The sequence below is a fragment of the Azolla caroliniana genome, unplaced genomic scaffold (genome assembly GCF_043228905.1).
Source record: "Azolla caroliniana isolate FFs.n. ecotype wild unplaced genomic scaffold, voAzoCaro1.0.p SCAF_6, whole genome shotgun sequence".
Classification (NCBI taxonomy): Eukaryota; Viridiplantae; Streptophyta; class Polypodiopsida; order Salviniales; family Salviniaceae; genus Azolla; species Azolla caroliniana.
The window spans coordinates 12,993,138-13,016,552 of record NW_028230441.1 but is presented as its reverse complement, the minus strand read 5'-3'; the positions used below and the strand labels follow the sequence as shown (position 1 = coordinate 13,016,552).

The 23,415-nt window shown below is 43.2% G+C and overlaps 1 protein-coding gene across 1 annotated transcript; it reads right to left on the bottom strand.

The window, feature by feature from the left end:
- Nucleotides 1-12,301: 12,301 nt before the first annotated feature.
- On the bottom strand, nt 12,302-15,030 carry LOC147863155 (putative aquaporin PIP2-8). The gene is made up of 4 exons (XM_087320759.1): nt 14,640-15,030; nt 13,641-13,936; nt 12,806-12,946; nt 12,302-12,610 (listed from the first exon to the last, which is right to left on the bottom strand). Exons 1-4 carry the CDS (start codon nt 14,929-14,931, stop codon nt 12,488-12,490), a joined length of 852 nt encoding a protein of 283 aa, XP_087176885.1. The 5' UTR covers nt 14,932-15,030; the 3' UTR covers nt 12,302-12,487.
- Between the last annotated feature and the right edge of the window lie 8,385 nt (nt 15,031-23,415).

The following is a 23,415-nucleotide window of genomic DNA, read 5'->3' as shown; positions in this document are numbered from 1 at the left end:
GAAGAGCCCATCGTACCCGGACCACCCACACACAACGACGGCGACTCCGGGAGAAACCAGCTCGACCAAATAGAGGAGCCACACCACGATGCACCTACGGGCCCTACATCAACTCCGGACGAGGACACCATAACAAAGCCGAACATCCGAGCCATTTTGGAAGAAGATTAATGGGATGGGTTCGACGTGCAAATGCACTGCCCCACAGGCGTGCCAGGTGTTGTCCGCCGGAATAGTAACCGACAGCCAAAAGCGTAGGAATAAGAAACTATATAAGCGTAACGTATGTAACAGTTCACGCGAGAAGCGTGAACGGCTAATTAGACCCTACATATATAAAGGGCAGAAAACCTCTTAAGGAGGTGCGTGTAATTTTTGGGAAATGAAAAAGAACGCCTGATAATAAAATACTATCTTCTCTGAGTTTCTGTGTATAACTGCGACTAATTCAGTGTCTGTGTCTCAGATACATAAGTGTAGTAGTACGTAAGTGCAACCTGTGATAAGGAGTCGGTTGTAGCCGTCTCCCCATACACCCGGAGGAATCACAGAGGTTCTCTCCTTACGTAGTACGCTTAAGCTCTGTTCGTTGTTCCACACCCACCTTGGGGTCTAGGTCGAAGGACTGACCACGGACCGTGTTCCTAAGAGGCAACATAAACATGCCGCCGAACGAGTCTTCCATCGCTCTAATACCACTTTGTTAGGAATCGACCGGACACAACTGGTTTCACATACGTATTAGTGTTGCAGAAATCAATCAAGAACTAGTACACAGACAGTCAAATGTAAAGACACAGAGACAATGATATTTTACGTGGAAAAGCCGAAATGGGAAAAAACCAAGGGGGTCCAAAAACCCTGAGAAAACAGATCACTATAGTAGAGAGGAAATGTAGATACGGAACACGGAGGCAACGACTATGGGGGTAACGTGTACGATTTGCAGAAACGTGTATGGATCTGTTGTCGTTTCTAAACAACAAACAACCCAGACAGAAAATAGAAAATAGAATAGGCGTGGACTTACTCTTCTCATTATATGTCATCACTCATGACAATGTTAGGTATTCGCTTATATACTAAGCCCTAACTTATTAACGAGTTCACACTTGGACGGATACAACTTGGAAGGAGTCGGCCTTTTATGCCAACAAAGTCCCCTGTAAAAGGACTACTCTTTCTTGCATGTACAAGTATTTGGGGTTATCTCCCCCATAAGCCTAGATTACAAAATTGATCTAAGTTTATATGTTACAAGTCGGTCGGCATGCATCCAAATTGGTACATGTATAGGATGTGTCGTTATTGTTTCGATTAGATCTTACCTTTTGCTCCTCGCTCGGCTTTCTTCTGCTCGGTCGCTTGTCGTAACCCCATTTTCGTCCTTTGTGCTCCGAAGCGTAGATCTGGGAGTGGTTTCGCAAGCAATCAACGATGCTCACCTCAGTGTCGATTTTTCGGACTTCGAGTTTCTTTTCGTTTATGAGCTCCTAGATATATGATGATACCGCACTTCAATAGATGGCCGGCATTGGTCGGTCGTTTTGGTTTGCAGTTCCTTAAGTCGATAGTTAGTAGGTGCAGCCATATCGCTTCCTTCATTGTTTCCGATGCTGCTATGTACTCGGCTTCTGTGGTACACAGAGTCGTGCACTCTTGAAGTTTCGACATCCATGATACCGCCCCGCCACCATAGGTGAAAATGTAGCCTAATGTCGATTTCCGATTATCTACATTTCCGGCATAGTCGGAATCGATGTAGCCTTCGACTTCGGCTGAGGTTGTCAATCCGAAAGTTAGTTGTGCATCCAAGGTTCCTTTTAGATACCTAAGGATGTGCTTGATGGCTTCCAAATGCTTCTTTCCTGGGTTTGACATGTACCGGCTGACCACCCCTATGGCATAAGCTAGATCAGGTCAGGTCGCCACCATTGCGTACATGATACTTCCTACTGCCAATGCGTAGGGTATCTTTCCATTAAGTTCTCTCTCCTTGTCCGTTGAAGGAGAGTCTCTGTCCGATAGTCCAATCGAAATCGGAAGCGGTGTCGGTGCTAGCTTCGCATTCTCCATGTTGAAGAGCTTCAACACCTTGCAGATGTATTTGGACTGGGAGAATCTGAGAGTTTTGGTCGACATACGAGGTGACTGTCCTCCCCCGTCGCATGAAGCTTGCCGTTTGATACATGTATATGTCTTCTTCCAGATCTCCATGTAGGAATGTCGTCTTTACGTCCATCTGCGCGAGCTCTAGATCTTTTGTCGCCACGACTCCTAGTAGGAGTCGGAGGGTGGTCATCTTAACTACTGGTGAGAATATCTCGTCGTAGTCGACCCCATATTCCTATTTGAATTCTTTCGCGAGAAGTCGAGCTTTGTACTTGGGTTTCTTTGAGTCAAATACATACTTGTATCAGAAAACCCATTTACAAGGTAGCGGCTACCTTCCAGCTGGTAGTTCGACCTGCTCCCATGTCTGATTCTGATTAATCGAGTCCATTTCGGATTTCATGGCTTGTAGCCATGTTGCGGCATCCGATGTGGCCATAGCTTCTTCATAGGCACTTGGTTCGCCTGCATCCATGTAGTTGACGTAGTCGAGGCCCGATTGGTAGACCTCTGTTTGCCTTCGAGCTCGTCCAGATCTCCTGTGTGCCGATATGTTTGGTTTGGATCCTTCGATCAACTCTTTTGGTTGATCGGTATTAGTTAAACCATCTGTATTAGGAGTCTTGTTAGGTGTATCGCCCCTAGATTGGGATTTCGACGGTGTCTGGTTGTCCTCCCCTATGGTTGTCGTCAACTCTTTTCTGACTTGTCTCTTGGTGACTTTGCCTTTATCGATCCTGGTCAATTCAGTTGTGTCTTTGATGACTTTGTCTTTGAGTTCGACGATAGGACTTATCACCGATTCGGTGTCGGTAGGGAAGTTGGTAGCTTGTTGGAGTTCGACTATTTGTTGAGTATCCGAATCGGCCCGATGGGTCGATCCTTTTACAACAGTGTTGTCATCTTCGAAGGATACCTTCTTACCAATTGTTTTCTGTTGGTTCCGCTGAGAGAAAATAGAGTCTTCATTGAAGATTACGTCGTTGCTCCGGATCAATTTCCGGTTCTCAGGGTCCCATAGCCGGTAACCAAAGTCCCCATTGGTTCCATAACCGAGAAATATGCACTTTGTTGCATGGGGTGCCAACTTCATCCTTTTGTCCCTACGGATAAATGCACAGGCTTCGCATCCGAATATACAGAGCCTATTGTAGGTCGGTTGTTTGCCTGACCATAGTGCCTGTGCCACTTCAAGCTTAATTTCTCTTGACAGTGCCAGATTTATTAGGTACACTGCCATTTGCAAAGCCTCGGCCCAGAATTACAACTTCAGTCCGGCTTGCTGGAGCATTGCCGGCACCCTCTCCTGGATTGTTTTGCCACTCCATTTTGCATGGGTGTGTAGGGAACAGTCTTTTGGTGTCGGATCCCTTTTCCGGACAGGTACTGTTTGAAGGCCCTGGAGGTGAGTACACCTCCATTGTCGGATCGAAGTGTCTTCACTCTGTATCCCGACCGGTTCTCCACTTCAGATATCCATCGAGTAAAGACCTCGAGCGCTTGATCTTTGAACTTGATGGAGTATGCCCAAACTTTCCGTGTACAGTCATCTACGAATGTGATGAAGTACCGGGAGTCTCCTAGTGATCACTCTGGCATGGCCCCACATATGCCTGTGTGCATGAGCTCTAGGGGTTCTCGTACCATCTCGTAGTGGAGAGAGTGTGGACTACGGGTCTGCTTCTCATATCAACAATGCTCGCAGAAGTTCGTCTTTGCCTAGAGTTTCGGAATGTAGCCGACCGACATCAATCGATCAAGTCCGGCTTGAGACTTGTGGCGATCAACCCTGAAGGGGCCAACAACATGTGCATGGGAAGTAATCAGAGTTTGGCACGAGCGGTCCCGAACAACGAGGAGGGAATGCGCGGCACACGGAGGTGCCAGAGCGGGATTACATGCGCAAAGGATGGTTGTTGGTTCAGGTGATCTCGCGTAGAAGGCCGGAGAGGGATGCTCCACACCGGTTCTTGAGACCTTGGTAGTTGAAGTTGACGTGGCAATGTAAGACCGAGGAGAAGGAAGGTGGCGGCGAGGGGATAAAGGTGACAAACGACAAGGGACAGCAACCAAGGAGAAGGAAAGTGGCGGCGAGGGGATAAAGGCGACAAACGACAAGGGACAACGTGAAGGTCTACGGAGGCTAAGCGGGCCATCGCAGGTGCTCCTCGGACGAGGGACGCCACATATCCGGAGGAACAAGAAGCGTTGTCGTGATGTGGCGTGCTTGACGGTGGGAGAAACCGGCAAAAGGGGGGTCAAAATGTGCATGTGCAATGTGTGTGCACACAAAAGCGATTAATTGTGGATATGCAAAATAAAAAGGAAAAGAATGGGTGGAAAGGAGGTATAGAAGCTCGTGCAAAAAGTAAGAGAGAGGAGAGATAAAACGTAGAGGGGAGACAGACTATTAATTTATAGAGATAGAATTATATATTACATAAGAGAGAGTTAGTGGGCTAGTGGATAGTCACATTGACTACCACCTAAAGGTGTACAGTTCAAATCTAGTCTTACAGTGTAGTGTGCTTTAAGGAATTTTATTCCTTTTTCATTGAAGAAAAATTTGGCAACCCCCCCTTCGAGGTCGAGGGGGGCTCATTCGGGAGGATGTTTTGGTAGGAGGAGACTATCGCCAATTTTCCTTCGAAGCTCTCCATCTTCTTATTCACCACTTCTCTTCATCTCATACCCCTTCATCCCCCCATCACCACGTGCTCGTCTTCTTCGCGTCGGCACTCGAAGTGCTCGTGAGCCCGAGCTTCGTTGGTTCGATGTTGCTCCGTCCCGTTCGACGTTGCGAGCCCGTGTGCTCGCCGTTCGGGAGGTCGTGGTTCGTTGGGATTGGCATTTTGGTGGTGCTCGTGTGTTCATCTTCGCCGTGTTCGGATTTGCTTTTGCCTCTAAGGGCATTTAATATTTATGTTTTGATTGAGCTTGTGGTTAACTATAAGTTGCCATTGTAAACAAAACCCTATTTTATAAAGAGTCCTCTTGCGTTGGAATCGAACACGTGTTTATCTCTTTGGTCGATATCATTTGTGTTTCTTTCTCTCCTTCTTTCTTTATTCGTGTCTTCCTTGTACGTTTGGCCGTCTTGTGATGAGGGAGCGTTTCGGGCGTGCCCATGCACCTCTCCTCCTCATAAAGACGTACGAGCATTTGTGCGTGTGTTTGTGTCTTTCGTGTACGTTCGGCCGTCTTGTGACGAGGGGACCGTTCAGGCTTGCCCATGCACCTCTCTTCCTCATAAAGGCGTACGAGCATTTGTGCGTGTATTTGTGTCTTCCGTGTACGTTCGACCGTCTTGTGATGAGGGGACCGTTCGGGCTTGCCCATGCACCTCTCCTCCTCATAAAGGCGTACGAGCATTTGTGCGTGTTTTTGTGTCTTTCTTGTACATTCGTCCGTCTTGTGACGAGGGTACCGTTTGGGCTTGCCCATGCACCTCTCCTCCTCATAAAGGCGTACGAGCATTTGTGTGTGTGTTTGTGTCTTCCTTGTACGTTCAGCTGTCTTGTCACGAGGGAGCGTTTCAGGCGTGCCCATGCACCTCTCCTCCTCATAAAGACGTACGAGCATTTGTGTGTGCATGTGCGTCTTCCTTGTACGTTCGGCCGTCTTGTGGCGAGGGACCGTTTCGGGGTTGCCCATGCACCTCTCCTCCTCATATAGGCGTACGAGCATTTTGTGCGTGTGTTTGTGTCTTCCTTGTACGTTTGGTCGTCTCGTGACGAGGGAGCGTTCGAGCTTGCCCATGTACCTCTCCTCCTCATAAAGACGTACGGACATTCGTGTTTGTGTTATCGTCCCCTTGTGCGTTCATGTTTCGTGCTCATCTTGCTTGTACCCGTTTGGTCACTTGGCTCGTGCGGTGATCTCGAAAGGTCGACGAGTCGTGATCAACGAGAGCCACTGGCCTCACAAAACAAAGGGCAACGAAACCTTGCTTGGGAAGGGTTGGGAAGTAGTATTGTTGTAAAGCAAACCTCGGGTCTTCTCTATCCCTTGAGTACTCCCTAGTCCAAGACCCCCGTGGTCCCGCCCAAGTAACACACGTGCGCGAAACTTCGCAACAGCGTGCAGGCAGTTGAGAGAAGGGCCAACAAGGGAGCATGCGCGCAGGAGGGGTCGCGGCAAGAACCTATCGACGGGACGAACGACCCTACGGAGAGGCGAGCGCGAGGAAGAACCGAAGCTAACGGTTCAGACCAGCAAGGCCAGTGCGGCAGCCAGAGTGCGGATTACGGAAGACCGGTTCTCACATGCTGGAATCTTTCACCTTTCCCCGAATTTGGCACATACCTCCCAACTCGCTGGCAAGCTCAATAGGAGGGCAAGGGCTTTCACTTCTTCTTCGAAGTTGATCCCTTGTGACGAGAGCTCAGACAACACCCGGCTAAAGGTGTTGATGTGGGAGGTTTCCGGATCGGTCTCTCTCATCTTCATGTTGAACAGTTGTTTGATCAAAATCAGTTTCGAAGATGAGGACTTCTTTTCATAAACGGCATGTAGCTTCTCCCACAATGGGAAGTTGTCATGAACATTCTGGGCTAGGGTGAGAAACCGGGAGATATTGGAGGAATCGGCAAGGTGCACCACCTGCACCCACTCTTGTAGAACTTGTATAGGGAATAGGAATGCCTTTATGGCGCCGAACGGTAATAAAGTCGGGACGGAAGGATACCGTATATCATGGGATTTATCCCACATAGTCTCGCGACCCTCTCCTTGTTCTATAAAAGGGAGGGCGTGCTTCTTGTACAGGGGTTCCCAACCGTTGGGACCTAAATAGTTTTGTTCTTTACTTAGGGGTTCCACGGAGTTCCCTTTGCGGGCTTTGTGTTCTATGTATTACAACATCAGTCAGTCTCTTTCTCGTAGTGTCAATTTTTGTTTCCATTTCCATCTGTGTATCTCCATTCCTGTCTCTGCTAGGGTTTCGGGCGTTGGTGTTTGTTGTTAGGGTTAGGGCGTGAGTTCGTCTGTGGACGAGAGTGAGTGAGCGCGGCTGAGGCGACCGACAACGCGCGCATTATCTTTGGTTTCTTGTAGGTTTCTTGTGGGTTTTTGTGGCACTTCGGGATGTGTGGGTGTGCGGTGGTGTTGGTGTTGGTTCCCGTTGCTCGCGTCGAGCCCATGTGTCGGGCAGTTCGTTGGTAGGTCTCTCTCCTTATTGGTCAAGACCCTTCTCGTACCGGTTAGCCCGTGCACTTCTGGCAGGGGGCTTGGCGACAGGAGGCGGTCGTTCTGGGAGGAGGCATGCCCTACACAAGGATCCTGTCGTGCGAACGAGCCCTGGTGCTCTCGATCAGTCCTGGGATGCAGGCTCCTTTTTCCTCTCTGTGTGAAGTCGACGCGGTAACGGGCAATGTGTACATATATGTGCGTGTGTCCCCAGTTGGCGTAGGGTTGTGTGTGTGCGTGTGTGACCCGTGTCACTTTTGACCCTTGTACATATGAATAGAAGGGCGGTAAGGATGGTTGTGCGCCTTCTCACTCTACGAACGGTCACCGGTCGCTTCTGGGGAGAAACCAGAACCGGCCGGCAAGGTCTGACCCGGACACCATCCGGGCCCAAATCGGCCGGCAACGCGGCATGCGTAGGAGGATTTGGTCCTCTGGAAACCGGTGGTCCCGCCTAGATCCAACATGTAAGCGCAGATCTCCACAACAACGTTGTCATCTCTTTCGCCATGCTAAAATAGACGTTTTTGGTCATATGCATTCAAGTCGTGGAGCATGTGATTTCGTCCGTTGATCTCCACTCCTCGGCTGTCATTGAAGCAGGTTTTTCGTTGTGCCAAATGGATTCGACCTGTCTTCGAATGATCAGCACATCCTGCATCATCTCCTTCCACAAGGCAAATTTTTTGCCGTCAAATTTTCTGATTTCAACTCCTATTCCGGATGTTGAAGCCATATTCTGTTTGTGAACTTGAGATTTCTGACCTAGTCTTTTCTTTCAGCTTGTTCTGTTGTTTGTTGCCGCCAAACAACAAAGATTTTGCTCTGATACTAGTTGTGGGGGTAACGTGTACGATTTGCGGAAACGTGTATGTATCTATTGTCGGTTCTGAATAGCAAACAACGCAGACAGAAAATAGAAAATAGACTTGGCATGGACTTACACAGTGCAAGCTTTAATGGAAAGCTTTATTGCTTCGTTCTCACACAGAGATACAATACTCTTCTCGTCATCCGTCATCACTCATTACAATGTTAGGTAGTCTCTTATATACTAAGCCCTAACTTATTAATGAGTTCACAGTCGGACGGATACAACTTGGAAGGAGTCGGCCTTTTATGCCAACAACGACCTCGAGTTCTCCTTCGTCTGATAGACGGTTACGGAGTTACACTCTCACTCTCTCGCTCACTGTTACAGAGGCAACTACCTCATTCTCACTTTATAATAATGATCAACTACTACACAATAAGATTTTCCCTAGTTCCTTATATACTAGTACAACTTTCGGAGTATTTACAAGTATAGCCCACAGAGGCTTATTTCGACTATTTAGAGATATAGTCTCCCAAGTTGGTTGTCTACACAATTTTGGTTTTGACCTCGGCCTGTCGGCCTCAGGCGATTTCCTTATCAACTCATCTCTTCTCTCTTCCCATCTGGAGGGACCTATTTCCCAACAATGTATTCATTGTAACCATACCGGATCATCGGGTTCTTGTGGCGAGTCGATTGGCGTAACTTCTCATTCACTGATTTCAAGGCCCTCTTGGCCGCCTCTATCCTCAACTCTAGAGGTCCGTCTTCGCTCTCGTTGGTATTGGATTCTCCCTAATCCGATGCATCTTTGTTTGTGCCATACTCCGGCATCTTCATCTTCCCCTTCTCTTCGTGCGTATACTATCTCCTTGCTTCCTTGCGCACTAAGTCTTCACTGCTCGCTGGCTTTTCATTCAGCTAGTCATTCTGACTCAGCTCTTCATTCGGGCCACTTAGCCGGAATGAAATCGGTCTCTCTTCTAGAGTGCCAATAGCTTCATAAACTTGGGCCTTCTCGCCACTAAACTTCAGCAAGCTGAATACAAATTGTTTCGCTTGCAATTCTTAAAGCCTTTCATAGTTGGCATGGCCAAAGCGCTTATGCTAAAAATCGATATCCGATTCAACTTTTTGCCCGTTGGCGAACATTGTCGAGCCAACCTCATTCGTGTCACATATATTCTTTTACACAAAGATTATGCTTGTGAAGAGCCAACAAAGAGATAAACCGTGCATTATGTACAACAATGAGCCAATTGAATGTGTGGAAAGCTTCAAATATCTTGGCCTTGAAGTTCCTTCAAATCATAGATGGATTAAATGTGCTACACACCGCTTAGAGGCGGGTAAGCAAGCATACTATGCATTTGAGAACACATGCAATCTTTGAGATATTAAGTGTTGGGTCCTCAAGAAATATCATTTCGACACTTTGGTGACACCGACTCTTCTCTATGGGATGGAAGTATGGGGCGGTAGCATCCCTAAATCTATGTGGAAAGAGTTTGAAAATGTCCAAAAACATTTTCTTACAAAGTTTCTACAAGCTAAGAAACAAATGCCCTACACCCTCCTCCTTGAGACGGGATCACTTCCCATTGAGATCATGGTCATGGAAAGGGTTGTTGAATACATACTCAAGGTTCAAAAAAGTCCCTCACATTGACTTCCTAAAATTGCATGGGAAATAAGCAAAAAGATCTAAAAGATGCATAAAAGCAAAATTTTGTGCTCTGGTTGGATGTAAGATATAGAAAAATGGTTTGGTAGATGGGATGCGAGACACTTGCTTCATGATGCATCACTAGATTCCTCTGTAAATGAGGCCTTTTTGCAAAGCCAATGTATCATGACATGGGACAAATGTGGAGGCTTCACACATTATACTACACATGTTCCTATTCTTTGCGGAACGGGGAAACCATACACATCGATACATGTTAGAGCCCATACCAGAACCATTTCTTCCATGTGACTTAGCTCGCATGCATTGCGATGTGAGACAAGGCGTTTGGGCACAAGTGATGAGAGTGGTCGGCTATGCACATTTTGTCGTAAAGAAGTTCGTGAGTCTGAGTATCACACTTTGATACAATGCTCTGCCTTTGATCATATTCGACCATGCTTCCCACATCTCTTCGACCGAGCCCAATCCTTGCATGAATTCCTCTCACAACCACAATGTGCACTCTCGATTAACATTCACTGGTAAAGTTCTTGAACATCGAGAGTCGCTACTCACTATCACACGTATCATGTCAAATGTAATATTTTTGGTCTCATAGGTCATATTTGACATCCGAAGACGATAATATAATCTATCTATCTATCTATCTATCTATCTATCTCTCTTACAATGACTTAGTTGGGCTTTATATACAGTTAACCCCTAACTATAAGTCATGTGTTCACACTAGATATACACTTGGGTAGAGTTGGCCTTTTATGCCAACAATATACCCGTTGAGAACAACATTAGAGTATATTTTTAATGGGTTATTTGTCTCATACTGACGACATATCATGATACACTCAGACTTTGTTTAGATGTGGAATATGGTGGAATAAGAACCCTATATATAGGTAAATGGGATAAGCTGAAGGCATATTCCCCTATTTGGCCATGGTTTAAGCCCTTGTAACCTCAAATTCCAACCAAGAAGACTATGAAACATGTTCCACCAAAAGTCAAGTATTGCGTCTTAATGGACATGTAAGATAGATTGACCAAATTCACATAGGGTATTGTCATGTGTGTGACATATCTTAAAAAACATAGATGGTTTACCAAGATATGTTTGTACTAGAGTTTGCAATATATGTCCTCATAACAGAATAAAAAAATTCTTCATATCCCTGCTTGATCAAGCGAACTGGACAACTCATTTAAGTCACGGTCTTAGGTTGGCCAAGTTTGTGTAAAATGTGTTTACTTAAATTTTGAAAAAATGAGTTTTTAAAAACATAATTAAGCAAAACATAAGCAATTATAGGCCAAAGAAAGGAATGAGTGGTGCCAAACCACCTCACCGCCTTCTACCAACGGCATGAGAAAGTGGGTGTTTGCACAATTCACATAAGTTCACCTGAAATAAGAGATGGAGATCGTTTTCCTAGTTCTAACATATTGGTGATTGAGTCATAATTGGAAATCGCGATATCCACAATGCGTTTGTATTTGATGGTAGGCACGGACGGAGTATTAATGTGACAATTACCAATATGATTGCATGTTTTCGCATTGGAGTGTCTTTTGCACTCAATCATATTGGAGTGTCTTTGACACACAATTACCAATATGATTGCATGTTTTCATGAGAGTGAACTTAAGTTTTCTGTGGATAAAAAATATATAGAATAAAGAGGCACCAAACATATATCTTATCTGACCTTCATCGTATCAAAACACTTACCAAAAGTCAAATTCTTACAAACTGAAAAATAAATATGTATATATCACTGAAGATAAAGGAGAAATCTACCACAAGACCCCATGACATGTTCATCAGGCCTCACATTTGTAAAGTTTTCTGTGGATAAAAAAAATATAGAATAAAGAGGCACCAAACATATATCTTATCTGACCTTCATCGTATCAAAACACTTACCAAAAGTCAAATTCTTACCCTGAAATCCTATTTAACCAATATAAATTTTCAACATTATGAGCTTGAATTTGGATGGCTATAATTCTCACATTCAATGAAAATGCAAACAAGAAAGTGGGAGCCATCATAACTCAGTAGGGTGGATAGACTCTGACACTCAATATTGATGTTGATAATTAGGGGGGGGAGGAGGGGGGAGGAGGGTCGACCTAGTGTGTCTGCTTTCATATACTTCGTGACTTTCATATTCAATAAAAAGTATAAACTTTACAGGAATGCGAAAGCAATCATAATTCGATGTACCACAAAATTGAAGGCTATATTGTTCATTGATAAGGGGAGACATGTGTCTTCCTTTACTTTGTTCTTTTTTTTTTCCAGAAAAGTGTCTCCCTTTACTTTGAATAACCAAGTATAAAGTTTGCACGCCGATGAAAAAGTACATGAGAATGTGAACATAATCATAACTCTATGTAGGACAACATTGACACCATTCTTCATTAAGAGAAGAAAATCAATCTCATTAAACAGGAAATAATATTATGCAAATAACCCCCCATAAAATACTCATGACTAAAACAAACTAGATGGTTCATCATGTTAAATGGTACAAATAAAGACTTGTCACAAGCAACAATTGCAATGGAACTAGGAAAAGTGAAGGGTGTGTTGTATGTGTGCATGTACAAGTAATCAAACACTCATGATGCAAGCATGATACAAATAGCCAAAGATGATGTAGTCCTAATGATGTTGCTTCTTATATGATGCTTGATTGGCTACGGAATGAACCGAAAGCCTTCCAAGCTCCTGCCCGAAGTACGTATTGATGATAAAAAGCGGCTATAGCAGCCCCAAGGAAAGGTCCAACCCAGAAGATCCACTGTATAAGATGTAGGGGAAACATTGTAAGTAAAATTATGTAGCACATCAAAAAACTGTTAAGGTTGGTTGGTCATGAGGTCAAACATACAAGAAATGCAACCAATTTTATGTAGTGAATGGTCTTTTTCTAAACATCAAACGACCTACATGTGTACATGCATGTGCAAGAGAGAATGAATGAAGAAACACTTACATGCTCATCCCATATCTTGTCGTGTCCGTAGATGACGGCAGCCCCAAAGCTCCTTGCAGGGTTGATGCCGGTACCAGTAATGGGGATGGTAGCGAGGTGGACGATGAATACAGCAAACCCAATGGGAAGAGGTGCCAAGACCTACAGACATAACGTATCATATGTAAATATGTATGTATGTATGTAGCTAGGGAAAAGAAAAAGATCAAAAATTCGGGGGTCCAACATGTATTCGTTTCGTAATGTGAAAGTGACAATTCTTGATTCCCCCTCCCCCAACACAAACACACATATATATGTACATACACCACTCACTCTGCTCCACTTGAGTGAGTGCGCTTCACCCAAAAAAGCGTAAATAAAAGTAAAGGTGAACAACAAACAAACAAAGAAACCTCAGTCAGCACTCAAAGATCAAAATTGGGTAGGTGGGGGGTGTGTGTGTTTATCAAAACTTTTTTTCCTCGAAGATCGGATTTTATTTAATTTACAACAACAAACTTTTATGAGTGATATTATTATTGTTTTGCGGGGGGGGGGGGGGGGGGCAACCTTATCTTTTTGACACGTGAGAGAGAGAGACGGGGGGGGGGGGGGGGACTTCAAAGAATGTAAAATAAGAAGAAGAAGAAGAAGAAGAAAGACGAAGACTTGTCTGTCATCCTCTTATCATGAACTTTACACATCTAAAACTCTACTTAACCTGTTATAGGCGACTCACTCACTAACGAAGAGACTACACGAACAAATGAATTATGTAACAGAACAAAACACAGAGAGAGGGAAACAGGCAGAAAAGAGAGGCATGAATGGAGAAAGAAAGAAATATATATACCGGGACGTGGGAGTCGCGGGCGCTGCGCTTAGGATCGGTGGCGGAGAAGACGGTGTAGACGAGGACGAAGGTGCCGATGATCTCGGCGGCCAGGCCGATGCCCTTGGTGTAGCCATGCGCCACTATGTTGGCGCCGCCTTTCCCTGACACGTACAGACTTGTCTGGAAGCCCTTTATCAGCCCGGCTCCACAGACGGCCCCCAGCGACTGCGCCACAATGTAGGCCACCGCCCTGGGTAGCGACACTTTCCTTGCTAGGAACAATCCGAACGTTACCGCAGGGTTGATGTGACCTCCTGGTACATCACACACACACACACACACACACACACACACACACCCAAACAGCAGGCATGAATGAGTAAGGAGATGAAAGCTCCGGCGTATAGACATGGGATGGGGGTGAGGAGTTTAGTGAGAGAGAGAGAGAGAGAAAGAGGGCAGCTATGCGCATAAATTTTGAGAAGGAATTACGAGTGATGATGAGCAGTTGAAGGCCTGTAATTTCAGGCCAAATCAGTGCGGGAACTGAGGGCAGGGCAGGGCCATATAGTTTAGTTAAGAAGAGAAAACGAAGGAGGGAGGTGAGAATTATGGGTGTGGAAGTGGAATTGCATGGCTTTCAGGTGGGGGGATAAAAATAATAAGGACGTAATTAGAGAAGACGACATCCGAAATTTTGAAGGGAAAAAACAAGGGCGTAATTAGAGAAGAAGAGATATAATTTTGAAGGGAAAAATAAGGACGTAATTAGAGAAGAAGACATCTTAAATTTTGAAGGGGAAAAAAAAAAGAGGAATGAAGTGGACATTAGAGGGGGGGAAATTAACCAGAAAAGAGAGTCAAGGAAACATGATGCATTAATTCCACGGATTTAGTAGGGGTGTTCAGTCTAAACTTAGCTGGAAGGCAGAGAAGAGGTTGGAAAGGAATTAAGTAGGCTTAATGCGCAATTGTAGAGCGTTTTTTTCTTAAGGTGGTGTGTTATTATTATTATACCTGAGATGCCGGCCGTGCAGTAGACGAGGACGAAGATCATGCCACCGAAAGCCCAAGCGATGCCAAGGACGCCGACGCCGCCACATGGGTCCTTCTGTGTACCGATGATGGTGGCGATGGTGATGTAGAGGAAGAGGAGGGTGGCCACGAACTCCGCGATGATGGCCCGATAGAATGACCACAATGCAAACTCGTTGGCGTCGATCAAGGGAGCAGGTGGAGGGTCACTGTAGTCTTTCCTGGCGGGCGCAGCCCCTCCAGCCTCCACCTCAAATGTCGCCTCTTTACTCATGATTTCTGCTTCTGCTTCTTCTTCTTCTTCTTCAAAGGAGGTGAATTCGAATTGTCTGTGGCTGGCCTCTCTAAAAGCTCACTCTCTCCCTATTCAGAACAAATGTTCGTGTTCGGTGCTGCTTCTTTCTTCTTCGTTTTTTCTTCTGGAGGAGGATATGTGTGTGTATGTATGTATGTATGTATGTATGTATGTGTGAGTGAGTGTAAGTCTCTGTTCCTTTAAGGCCCTAATCGGGTAGGCTCAATTATCAATTTCCTTTCTTTTCTTTTTTCTTTTTTTTTTTGTGTGTGTGGACACACACACACACACACAGAGACAGAGAGACAGAGAGAGACATTGGGGGCCTGCTTCTTCTTCTTCTTCTTTTTGGCCGGATTCACACCTGGCCTTCCCCTCACATGCTTTTTGCTTTTTCGCCAACCCGTCTTACCTGGCGCCTACCTGGCTAGCATTTTAAACTAAAAATGCTTTTTTCTTTTTCCTTTTTTGTTTTTTGTTTTGGGGGTTGCTCCCACCACCTATCTTCTGTAGTAAATCTATTTTGCCTTAGCTTTATTTTGTTAGCGCCTCTTACTTAATTCCTCATCTCCTCCAACAAAGCTGTAAAAAGATGATGATGTAATAATAACCTTAAATGATTTGGGTCTCCTCCACATCTTCCTTCTGTAGACACACACACATCTGTGATTGATGTGTGTGTGTGTGTGTTTCTCTCTCTCTCTCTCTCTCTCTCTCTCTCTCTCTCTCTCTTTCGTTGGCCCTATTATGTATGTACATATATTATGCTCCTCCTGACAAAAGAGTTCCCTTGCTCTTACATATTTCCTTCCTCTTCATTTTGTGTGCACACCCTCTCTCTCTCTCTCTCTCTACCTTAGGGTAGGATTCACACTTATCCCCCTTCACACTTGCCAATTCATTGCTCACATTCATCGACATATGTATGTCTACTCACTCTCACTCTCTCTTGGCAAAAAGCTTCTTTGCTCTCATTCCTCTTTTTTTGCACTCCCCCCACCCCCGGTGTGTAATCCTCCCAACCTTCTTTTTAAAACTGCAGTAAAAACTTTTACTACTAGTGGGAACTAACCTCGAGATGGGTTGAAACCCCACAAAAGAATGTTAACGTACACCAATGTCATTCAGACAATACGGTGCTTAAAAGCACTCAAGAAAAATCCGAAAGTTACACAAGTGACCTAGTGGGAGATTGTGTCATGTAGCCTTGGAGACAAACCACATCCGCTTTCTCTACCTTCATTCACATGCATATATGTATGTATAATGTATGTGTAGTAGCACAACCCTCACACACATTCTCTCTCGAAGGCTCTCCATGAAGAAGAAGATACAACGGTATTATTCCAAAAATGACAAGACAATAACCATTGGACAATAGTGTGCTTGGTCTCTATCTCAAGAGGGTGAGGGTAACTTGTAAATACATAACCATACATATAAGCTTGGAAAAAGGGGGGGTTTAAGGAACCTTCAAAAAACACACATATCATCACACAAACGGTATTGTTTAAAGCAATAAAACACTCATTTAATAGGAGAATAGGGTGCATTTTCCTCTTTTAAAGGCAATCTTGAAATAGTCCACAAACACACATTGTAAAGGGGATTTACATATGCGGATCTTCTTGCTTGATGTATTGGACTTAATACAATGAGGGCTTGTGTTTTAGACTACCGAGGAAAAACTAATGCAAAGATGTGTGCATGAATATGTAGAACAAAATGCTACATCTATCGTGAAGATTTGAAATATTAAGTTTCATGCTTCTACTTTAACATTCATCATATACTGAGTATCAAATACAACTTAGCAACACTACTCAGGGTTGTATTGGATGTTCCTAAAACATAATGATCAACATGAATGTTCATGCAACAAGCATCATAATCAAAGTCTATGGATGGTCCAATGAACAACATCAAAGCCTTCATATAGTTGAGGATACATTTAGATGGATATAAAGAACGTTTCCTTTCCTAACATCTCATCAACCCCCACCCCAATCTTTGTGTTGATGCTTAGCTATTAATTGACAAATATTTGTTGGTTGTGTGGTTGACGCTTGATTCTCTATGCGTGCCTTGACTTGAACCTATGTCAGGTCGTGTTGAACCTTGATTCTCAATGTCGCAAGATCTTAGAACCAACATCGGGGTTATAGTAATCTCAATAGCGCTTACTAATGTCTGAACTTTGGCCCTTACTTTATAAAGATATTCGAGGAAACACAAGGGTTATACATATGTACTTAAGATCTTGAAGCATTTTGACACTATTCCTAAACATCCTAAACACTTTGAGGATCATATCAACGTTGACAAATTATAAAGACTTCAAACAACTAATAGTAGAAGAAACTCTTAATTTGAATGTATGAATGTGGCTCAATAACCGCAAATCCATCAATAAAAATGTTTACAAAACCTAGTTTTAATAGCTCATTGTAAAGTATCCCTAGTTAGAACCTATAAGTTTAGGGTAGCCTAAACATCAACCCTTATAATTGTACCACTATCATCTAGGTTATTCAACAAAGGGGCCATGTCTAAATGATGATCCAAACATATCCTAACAATTTCTCCTAATTATTGCCTTGATGTCACCGATATGATGAATTTAAAAGAAGTATTGTCTTTGCATGCACTTGAGCAAAGATGGGAGAATGATGAAATGTCACAGGTTAAGTCCACAAATTGGTCAGGTAACATGTGTCTCAGACCAAAATGTTACTAAATAATATGACATGTATTTACATTGGGGTATTTATAGTCATGCGCCTATAGTTCTCACATAGACCCTTCACATATATGAATTTCCTCTTAAAATATATGTATATTAAAATTATTATATGTGCCAATTTTGAATGCTTAGGGTCAATATGTTTGTTGAAGTTGTAACTCTAAATCATATGTTTTGTAACTCAACATGAATGAAGTTAGGTTTTGGGTTACATGGATTTAACAAATTGACATTCGCCTTTTGAATGGTCATATTCCTTGAAGAATCTAGGTTTTTGTAGTGATTTGCATTAATAAAGTTCTCTTGTTACTTAAATATTTTCATACTTTCACGTAGGGGCTTAATTATATTCGAAGTTTTTAGATGGGGATTAGTAGTATAGTATAGAAGCATATTGCAATTAGGGGAATTTACAAAATGGAGTTTGAATGGACATGACACCCCTCTTCTTCTACGTAGTTAACCCCTCTCCCAAACCACCACTAGAAAAACAAAAAAAACTTCTTTCCATAAAGCTTTCCAACCTCTCAACAAATTATACATAGAAGATGAGAAGAGGATATTTGAGTGAAACGTTAGTGAAAATAAATGCAACCACCACCATTGAGTGTTTTGGTGGGGATTTGGGAAGAAAATAAAGTATGGTTTCTTGTAAAAATGACTTCCAAGGTTCATGTCCTTAATTTGAGAGATCAAATGTAGCCTCGTCACATGGCTCACACTTGAGCACCGCTAAAAAAATAACCTTATCACATGCCACACATATTTTAGAGCTTTTAAGGTTTCCCAAAGTAATATTTGGCATGTGTTGGATGTTATTCCCTCCCTCTCTCTCTTCCCCCTCTACATGTATTGGACAAGTTTGGGAGTTTGAGTATCACATGATGACTCTCTCTACATGTTTGGACAAGTTTGGGAGTTTGAGTATCACATGATGACTCTCTCTACATGTATGGATAGGTTTGGGATATTGAGTATCACATGTTGATACAAAGTTCTACCTTTGATCACATATATTGGAATCTCCCTTCCTCTCTCTCTCCATGTATTATTGGCCAAGTTTGGGAGTTTGACTATCACATGTTGATGCAAAGCTCTACCTTTGATCACATTTGACTATGCTTTCCACATATCTTCGACCAACCCAGTTAAGAGTCACCAGTCACTTTCATAAGTACTATGTGGAGGATGTTATATTTGTGTTGTCATATACCATATTTGTGTTGGGTTAGAAACCTAATTTTCTCACCTCTCTATTACCCCATAGATATCTCTTATTTCATTAGATGCCACTATGGAATATAGGAGTTGAACCCATGACCACTTGGTTTCCATTGGGCAACCTTACCAACTGAGCTCTCCCTCTCTCCCTCCCTCCCTCTCAATTGAATCATAACCCCCAATACCTCAAGAATTCAAAAATAATTTGGAAGTGAGGCACATTTGTTTGTACTGAGTATTTTGAATAGAAGTTTGTTGTTGTCTACTCTACTCAGTCTCTCTCTCTCTCTCTCTCTCTCTCTCTCTCTCTCTCTCTCTCTCTCTATACTTACCTTCATACTTACATACTTTGCGTTTTTCCTAACTATCGACTGAGTCACTGTCCAAAAGCTTTCGTGAATTCAAAAATAATTTGGAAGTGAGGCACATTTGTTTGTACTGAGTATTTTGAATAGAAGTTTGTTGTTGTCTACTCTACTCAGTCTCTCTCTCTCTCTCTCTCTCTGTACTTACCTTCATACTTACATACTCTGCGTTTTTCCTAACTATTGGCCGAGTCACTGTCCAAAAGCTTCCGCAAACTCCAATTCTTTACATGGTATTAGAGTGCGAGGGTTGAGAAGATCCTCTGTAGTCGACAAGCGAAACCTCAAACCGACAGAGCCTTTAATCTTCTAGACAAGAGAAAGACAAGAACATGGACAAAGCTATGGGGAGCACCTTGCCGACCGAAAAGCTCAACAGGAACAACTACACATCTTGGGAGTACAATGTTAGCCGGTCGGCTACTCAATGTCGAAAGGTTGGAATCTTTGACAGAGAGTCGGAGTTGGAGTAGACAATGTGAACAGGAGTCGGAAGTCGGAAGAGCAAGGATAAAATTAAAATAGAATTAATATAATTTCGCCAAATAAAAATATATAGTAAGTTAGTTAGAACAATTTTGTGGTAGTTATTGCCGAAGAAGGCAGGTGTAATCTTCGAAGAGAGAGTCTCAGAGCACCTATAAAAAGGGACTGAGAGCATTGTAATATTATCGTTCTATTTAAGTAATATAAGTTAGTAGTTTAGTATATCTACTGTATCGACTACATTGTGTTGTATCTTCCAATTGTGTCTGTGTCGAACATTTGAATACAGTATCTGCTACCTAATTATATTACAACGAATAGTTGATCATCAGTGCATATTAACCATAATAGTGATTCCTTGTGTATCAGTCTCTAAGCATAGGACTAGTATCGAACAATATAATTCCCTACTACAATCATCCTGATTGAATGTTAGGAGTTGACATTCAACCTATTGTGGCTGTGAGTTACAACAATCAGTTGTCGGCGGAACAACACAATAATTTGGCATGCCCAGTTACATTTGCTATAGGCGGAGAACAAGGGGAATGGATGTGATTTGGTCCACTGAGTACGGATCATCCCGTGGGCAACAAAAGACCATGCACATGATCAGAGACCTGACGTGCAAAAGGTGGTAGTGCTGAAAGTTCGAAGGTTATTAATAAGAACTGACAAGCAGTTGAGGGGGAGTCGAGGGCACTTCCCGATTTAACTAATAGTAGTTCAGACGAGGAGCAGTCTGATCAAGGGTATTTTTTCAAACTTTGGGAGGAGGATACAATGTCGTACCCCTACTCTAAGTGTCATGATGGAACCAATGCGGAAGCGCATGTGCGCGATTTTCTCACGACATGACAAGTGAACCATGAATCACACCGATTGTTGGCAGTAGAGGAAGATAAATCTAAAATCGTGGAGTTTGTATTATCGCTCGACGGACCATCAATAGATTGGTATTCCCAAAATGGAGCTAGGGCGTTCAAATCTTTCGAGCAATTAACTCTCAAATTTATCACGTCATTTCATCGATAGATTCCACAAAAAGACTTACTTAGTCAATTTTATGCGGCATATCAAGAAGCGCGTGAAACAATGCCACAATTTGTCATTAGATTTCAAAATCTTTGCCTCCAATTGATGCGTCCTACTCCAGAAGAGGAACTAAAGGAAACCTTCTTGGCAACATTATGCGAACCATTGCGAACTACCTTAGCTTTGTTTGATTTTAAGAATCAATCACTAGAGCAAGTGATTGACAAAGCACTAGCAATGGACAAAACATAGAACACTAACAATATGTCTATGGCGCCATTACAACGATCTTTACCTACGTTGGAAGAGTTGAGGTTCTGCAAAGCCGTCCAATGTACACCATGTCTTAATATGGGGCATTCTACGATAGAATGCAACTTACGCACTCATTGTACGATTTGCCATAATAAGGCGCATGCAGTCCACTAGTGTGAGTACAATTTACTCAATAAAGTCACAACACCAATTCGACAAATACAACCGCAAGACAACTTCCAAGAAGACCGGAATCGATGGGGGCACCAGTTTCAAGAGGATGATCGGCCACGATATGATGATCACTATCGGTCAGATGATAATCGGAGGGACGATAATCAATGTGATGATTATTGACGCGACGACTGATACAATGACTATCAATGGGAAGATGACCAACAAGATGACTATAGACGCGATAGTCGAAGTAGTTATGATCGGGATTATTCACCCGACAAGATAGGAATAATCGACAACCGTACAAGGGTAGTCAATATCATGAGGAGAGGAGGTCCTATGAACAAAGGAGGATGAGGATAATCGACCACTGAATCGTCAGTTCTACGATAACAAAAAATCAAAAGGATCTCAACAATTTCAACATGATTCTAGAGCCAGAGATGACTCCGAACCACACGATTTCGACGGTACCAATATGAAAATGGTGAATCCAATGGATCCTTTGTACCGAATTGTTATATCTGCAGGAAGGATGGTCATTACACTAATCAATGCCCGACAAAGGATAAAGGGAAAGCACTGGCAATAAATATGGCAGCGGCCGAAGTACAACAAGTCACCACTTGAAGTAAAGCTAAACAATCGGAGTGGGAAGTACAGGAGGTAGTACGAAAAGCAGGCGAGGAATGGGTTGAAGAGGCTAACAACAACAATGTTGCTCGAATGGTGCAAGAAAACTTAGTCTACCGACCGACAAGTCAGACAATCAAACAATTGGTGCCGACTATGGCACTTGAGGATGAGGAATCATGGAAGGTCTTGGCAGATTTCCAAGTATCATTACCCTTAGCAAGATTATTAAAATTAGTGCCTCGATTTACCGAAAAGGTCGCCACCATTATTGCTAGAAACGGGTCGGAAAAAGTGTCGGTAAACTTTACCAATCCAATTACAGGACCAACTATAATGGACGAGCAGAGTCCACTAGTCAAAGTCATCATTCACGGCCAGGAAGTAACAGGTAGCATTGTTGATGGTGGTTCCGGCGTAAATGTTATTAACAAACTAACATGTGATCGGCTCGGCATTACGAAATGGGAAGCATGTCCCTTTTGGCTACGAATGGCTGGCATTAGTACCGTCCGACCACTCGAACTGATTCGACAATTGGAAATTGTCATTGGTGCCCACACATTTCAGATTTTGGCGGTCGTTCTTCATCTTGATGCACCACGTGCATATCCTCTGTTATTTGGCAGACCCTGGCTCAAAACTCCTAATATTAAACAGAATTGGCAGAAAAATATTTTTACATTTTGAAAGGGCAAGAGCAAGATTCGGGTGTCGACTCAGGAAAAGGTCATGACATCTCGACACTATTTACCCGTACATGCAGAGGTGGTTAATATGATGGAAGGATTAGATGATGTAGAAGAGGATCAATACTTCGACGACAATCCGAAAATCATTCCATTATTCGAAGTAGACATTATTAAGGCACTCACGCCATGTTTCGGAGAAGACGACAAGGAGGAGGAGATCCAGGTCGATGATAAAACTCTGAAGGAGTTACATCTGCGACAAGAAGCAATGGAAAGGGAAATGCAAGTATCCCAACGGGTACAGGTTTCGGCATTAGAAGAGTTGAATTTAGCTGACAATGAAGCCGAGCCAAAGACAATCCTTATAGCAAAGGACATGAAGTTGGCCGATAAGCAAAAAATGACCAAACTTCTACGACAATACAAAGATGTGTTTGTGTGGTTGTTCGAAGATATGAAGGGCCTCGACCCAACATTCTGTTAGCATCAGATTAATTTGCATAGAAATGTGAAGTCGGTTCAACAGTGACGGTATCGTTTAAATCCGAAGTATGCAGTGAACGTAAAAGAAGAGATCAACAAACTACTCCAAGTCGGCTTTAGTGATGGTGTCCTTGATTCGGTGGCTGGTCATGAAATTTATAGTTTTCTTGATGGGTTTAGTGGTTATAACCAGGTTCAAATGCATCTTGATGACTAGGAGTAAACAACTTTTGTCACTAAATAGGGGGTCTTTGTTGCAATTGTCATGATATTCGGACTAAAAACAACTTCGGTTACATTCCAAAGAGTAATCATGGAGATTTTCGCTGATTACATACCAACATTCATGTGGGTATTTTTAGATGATTTCACG

What these genes read in the sequence shown, in the direction of transcription:
- LOC147863155 (XM_087320759.1), bottom strand. Translation starts at nt 14,931, where the DNA reads ATGAGTAAAGAGGCGACATTTGAGGTGGAGGCTGGAGGGGCTGCGCCC. An exon ending in CCCGCGACTCCCACGTCCCG is followed by an intron (nt 12,947 to 13,640) that starts GTATATATATTT and finishes TTATGTCTGTAG; the next exon opens with GTCTTGGCACCTCTTCCCAT. An exon ending in ACAAGATATGGGATGAGCAT is followed by an intron (nt 12,611 to 12,805) that starts GTAAGTGTTTCT and finishes CATCTTATACAG; the next exon opens with TGGATCTTCTGGGTTGGACC.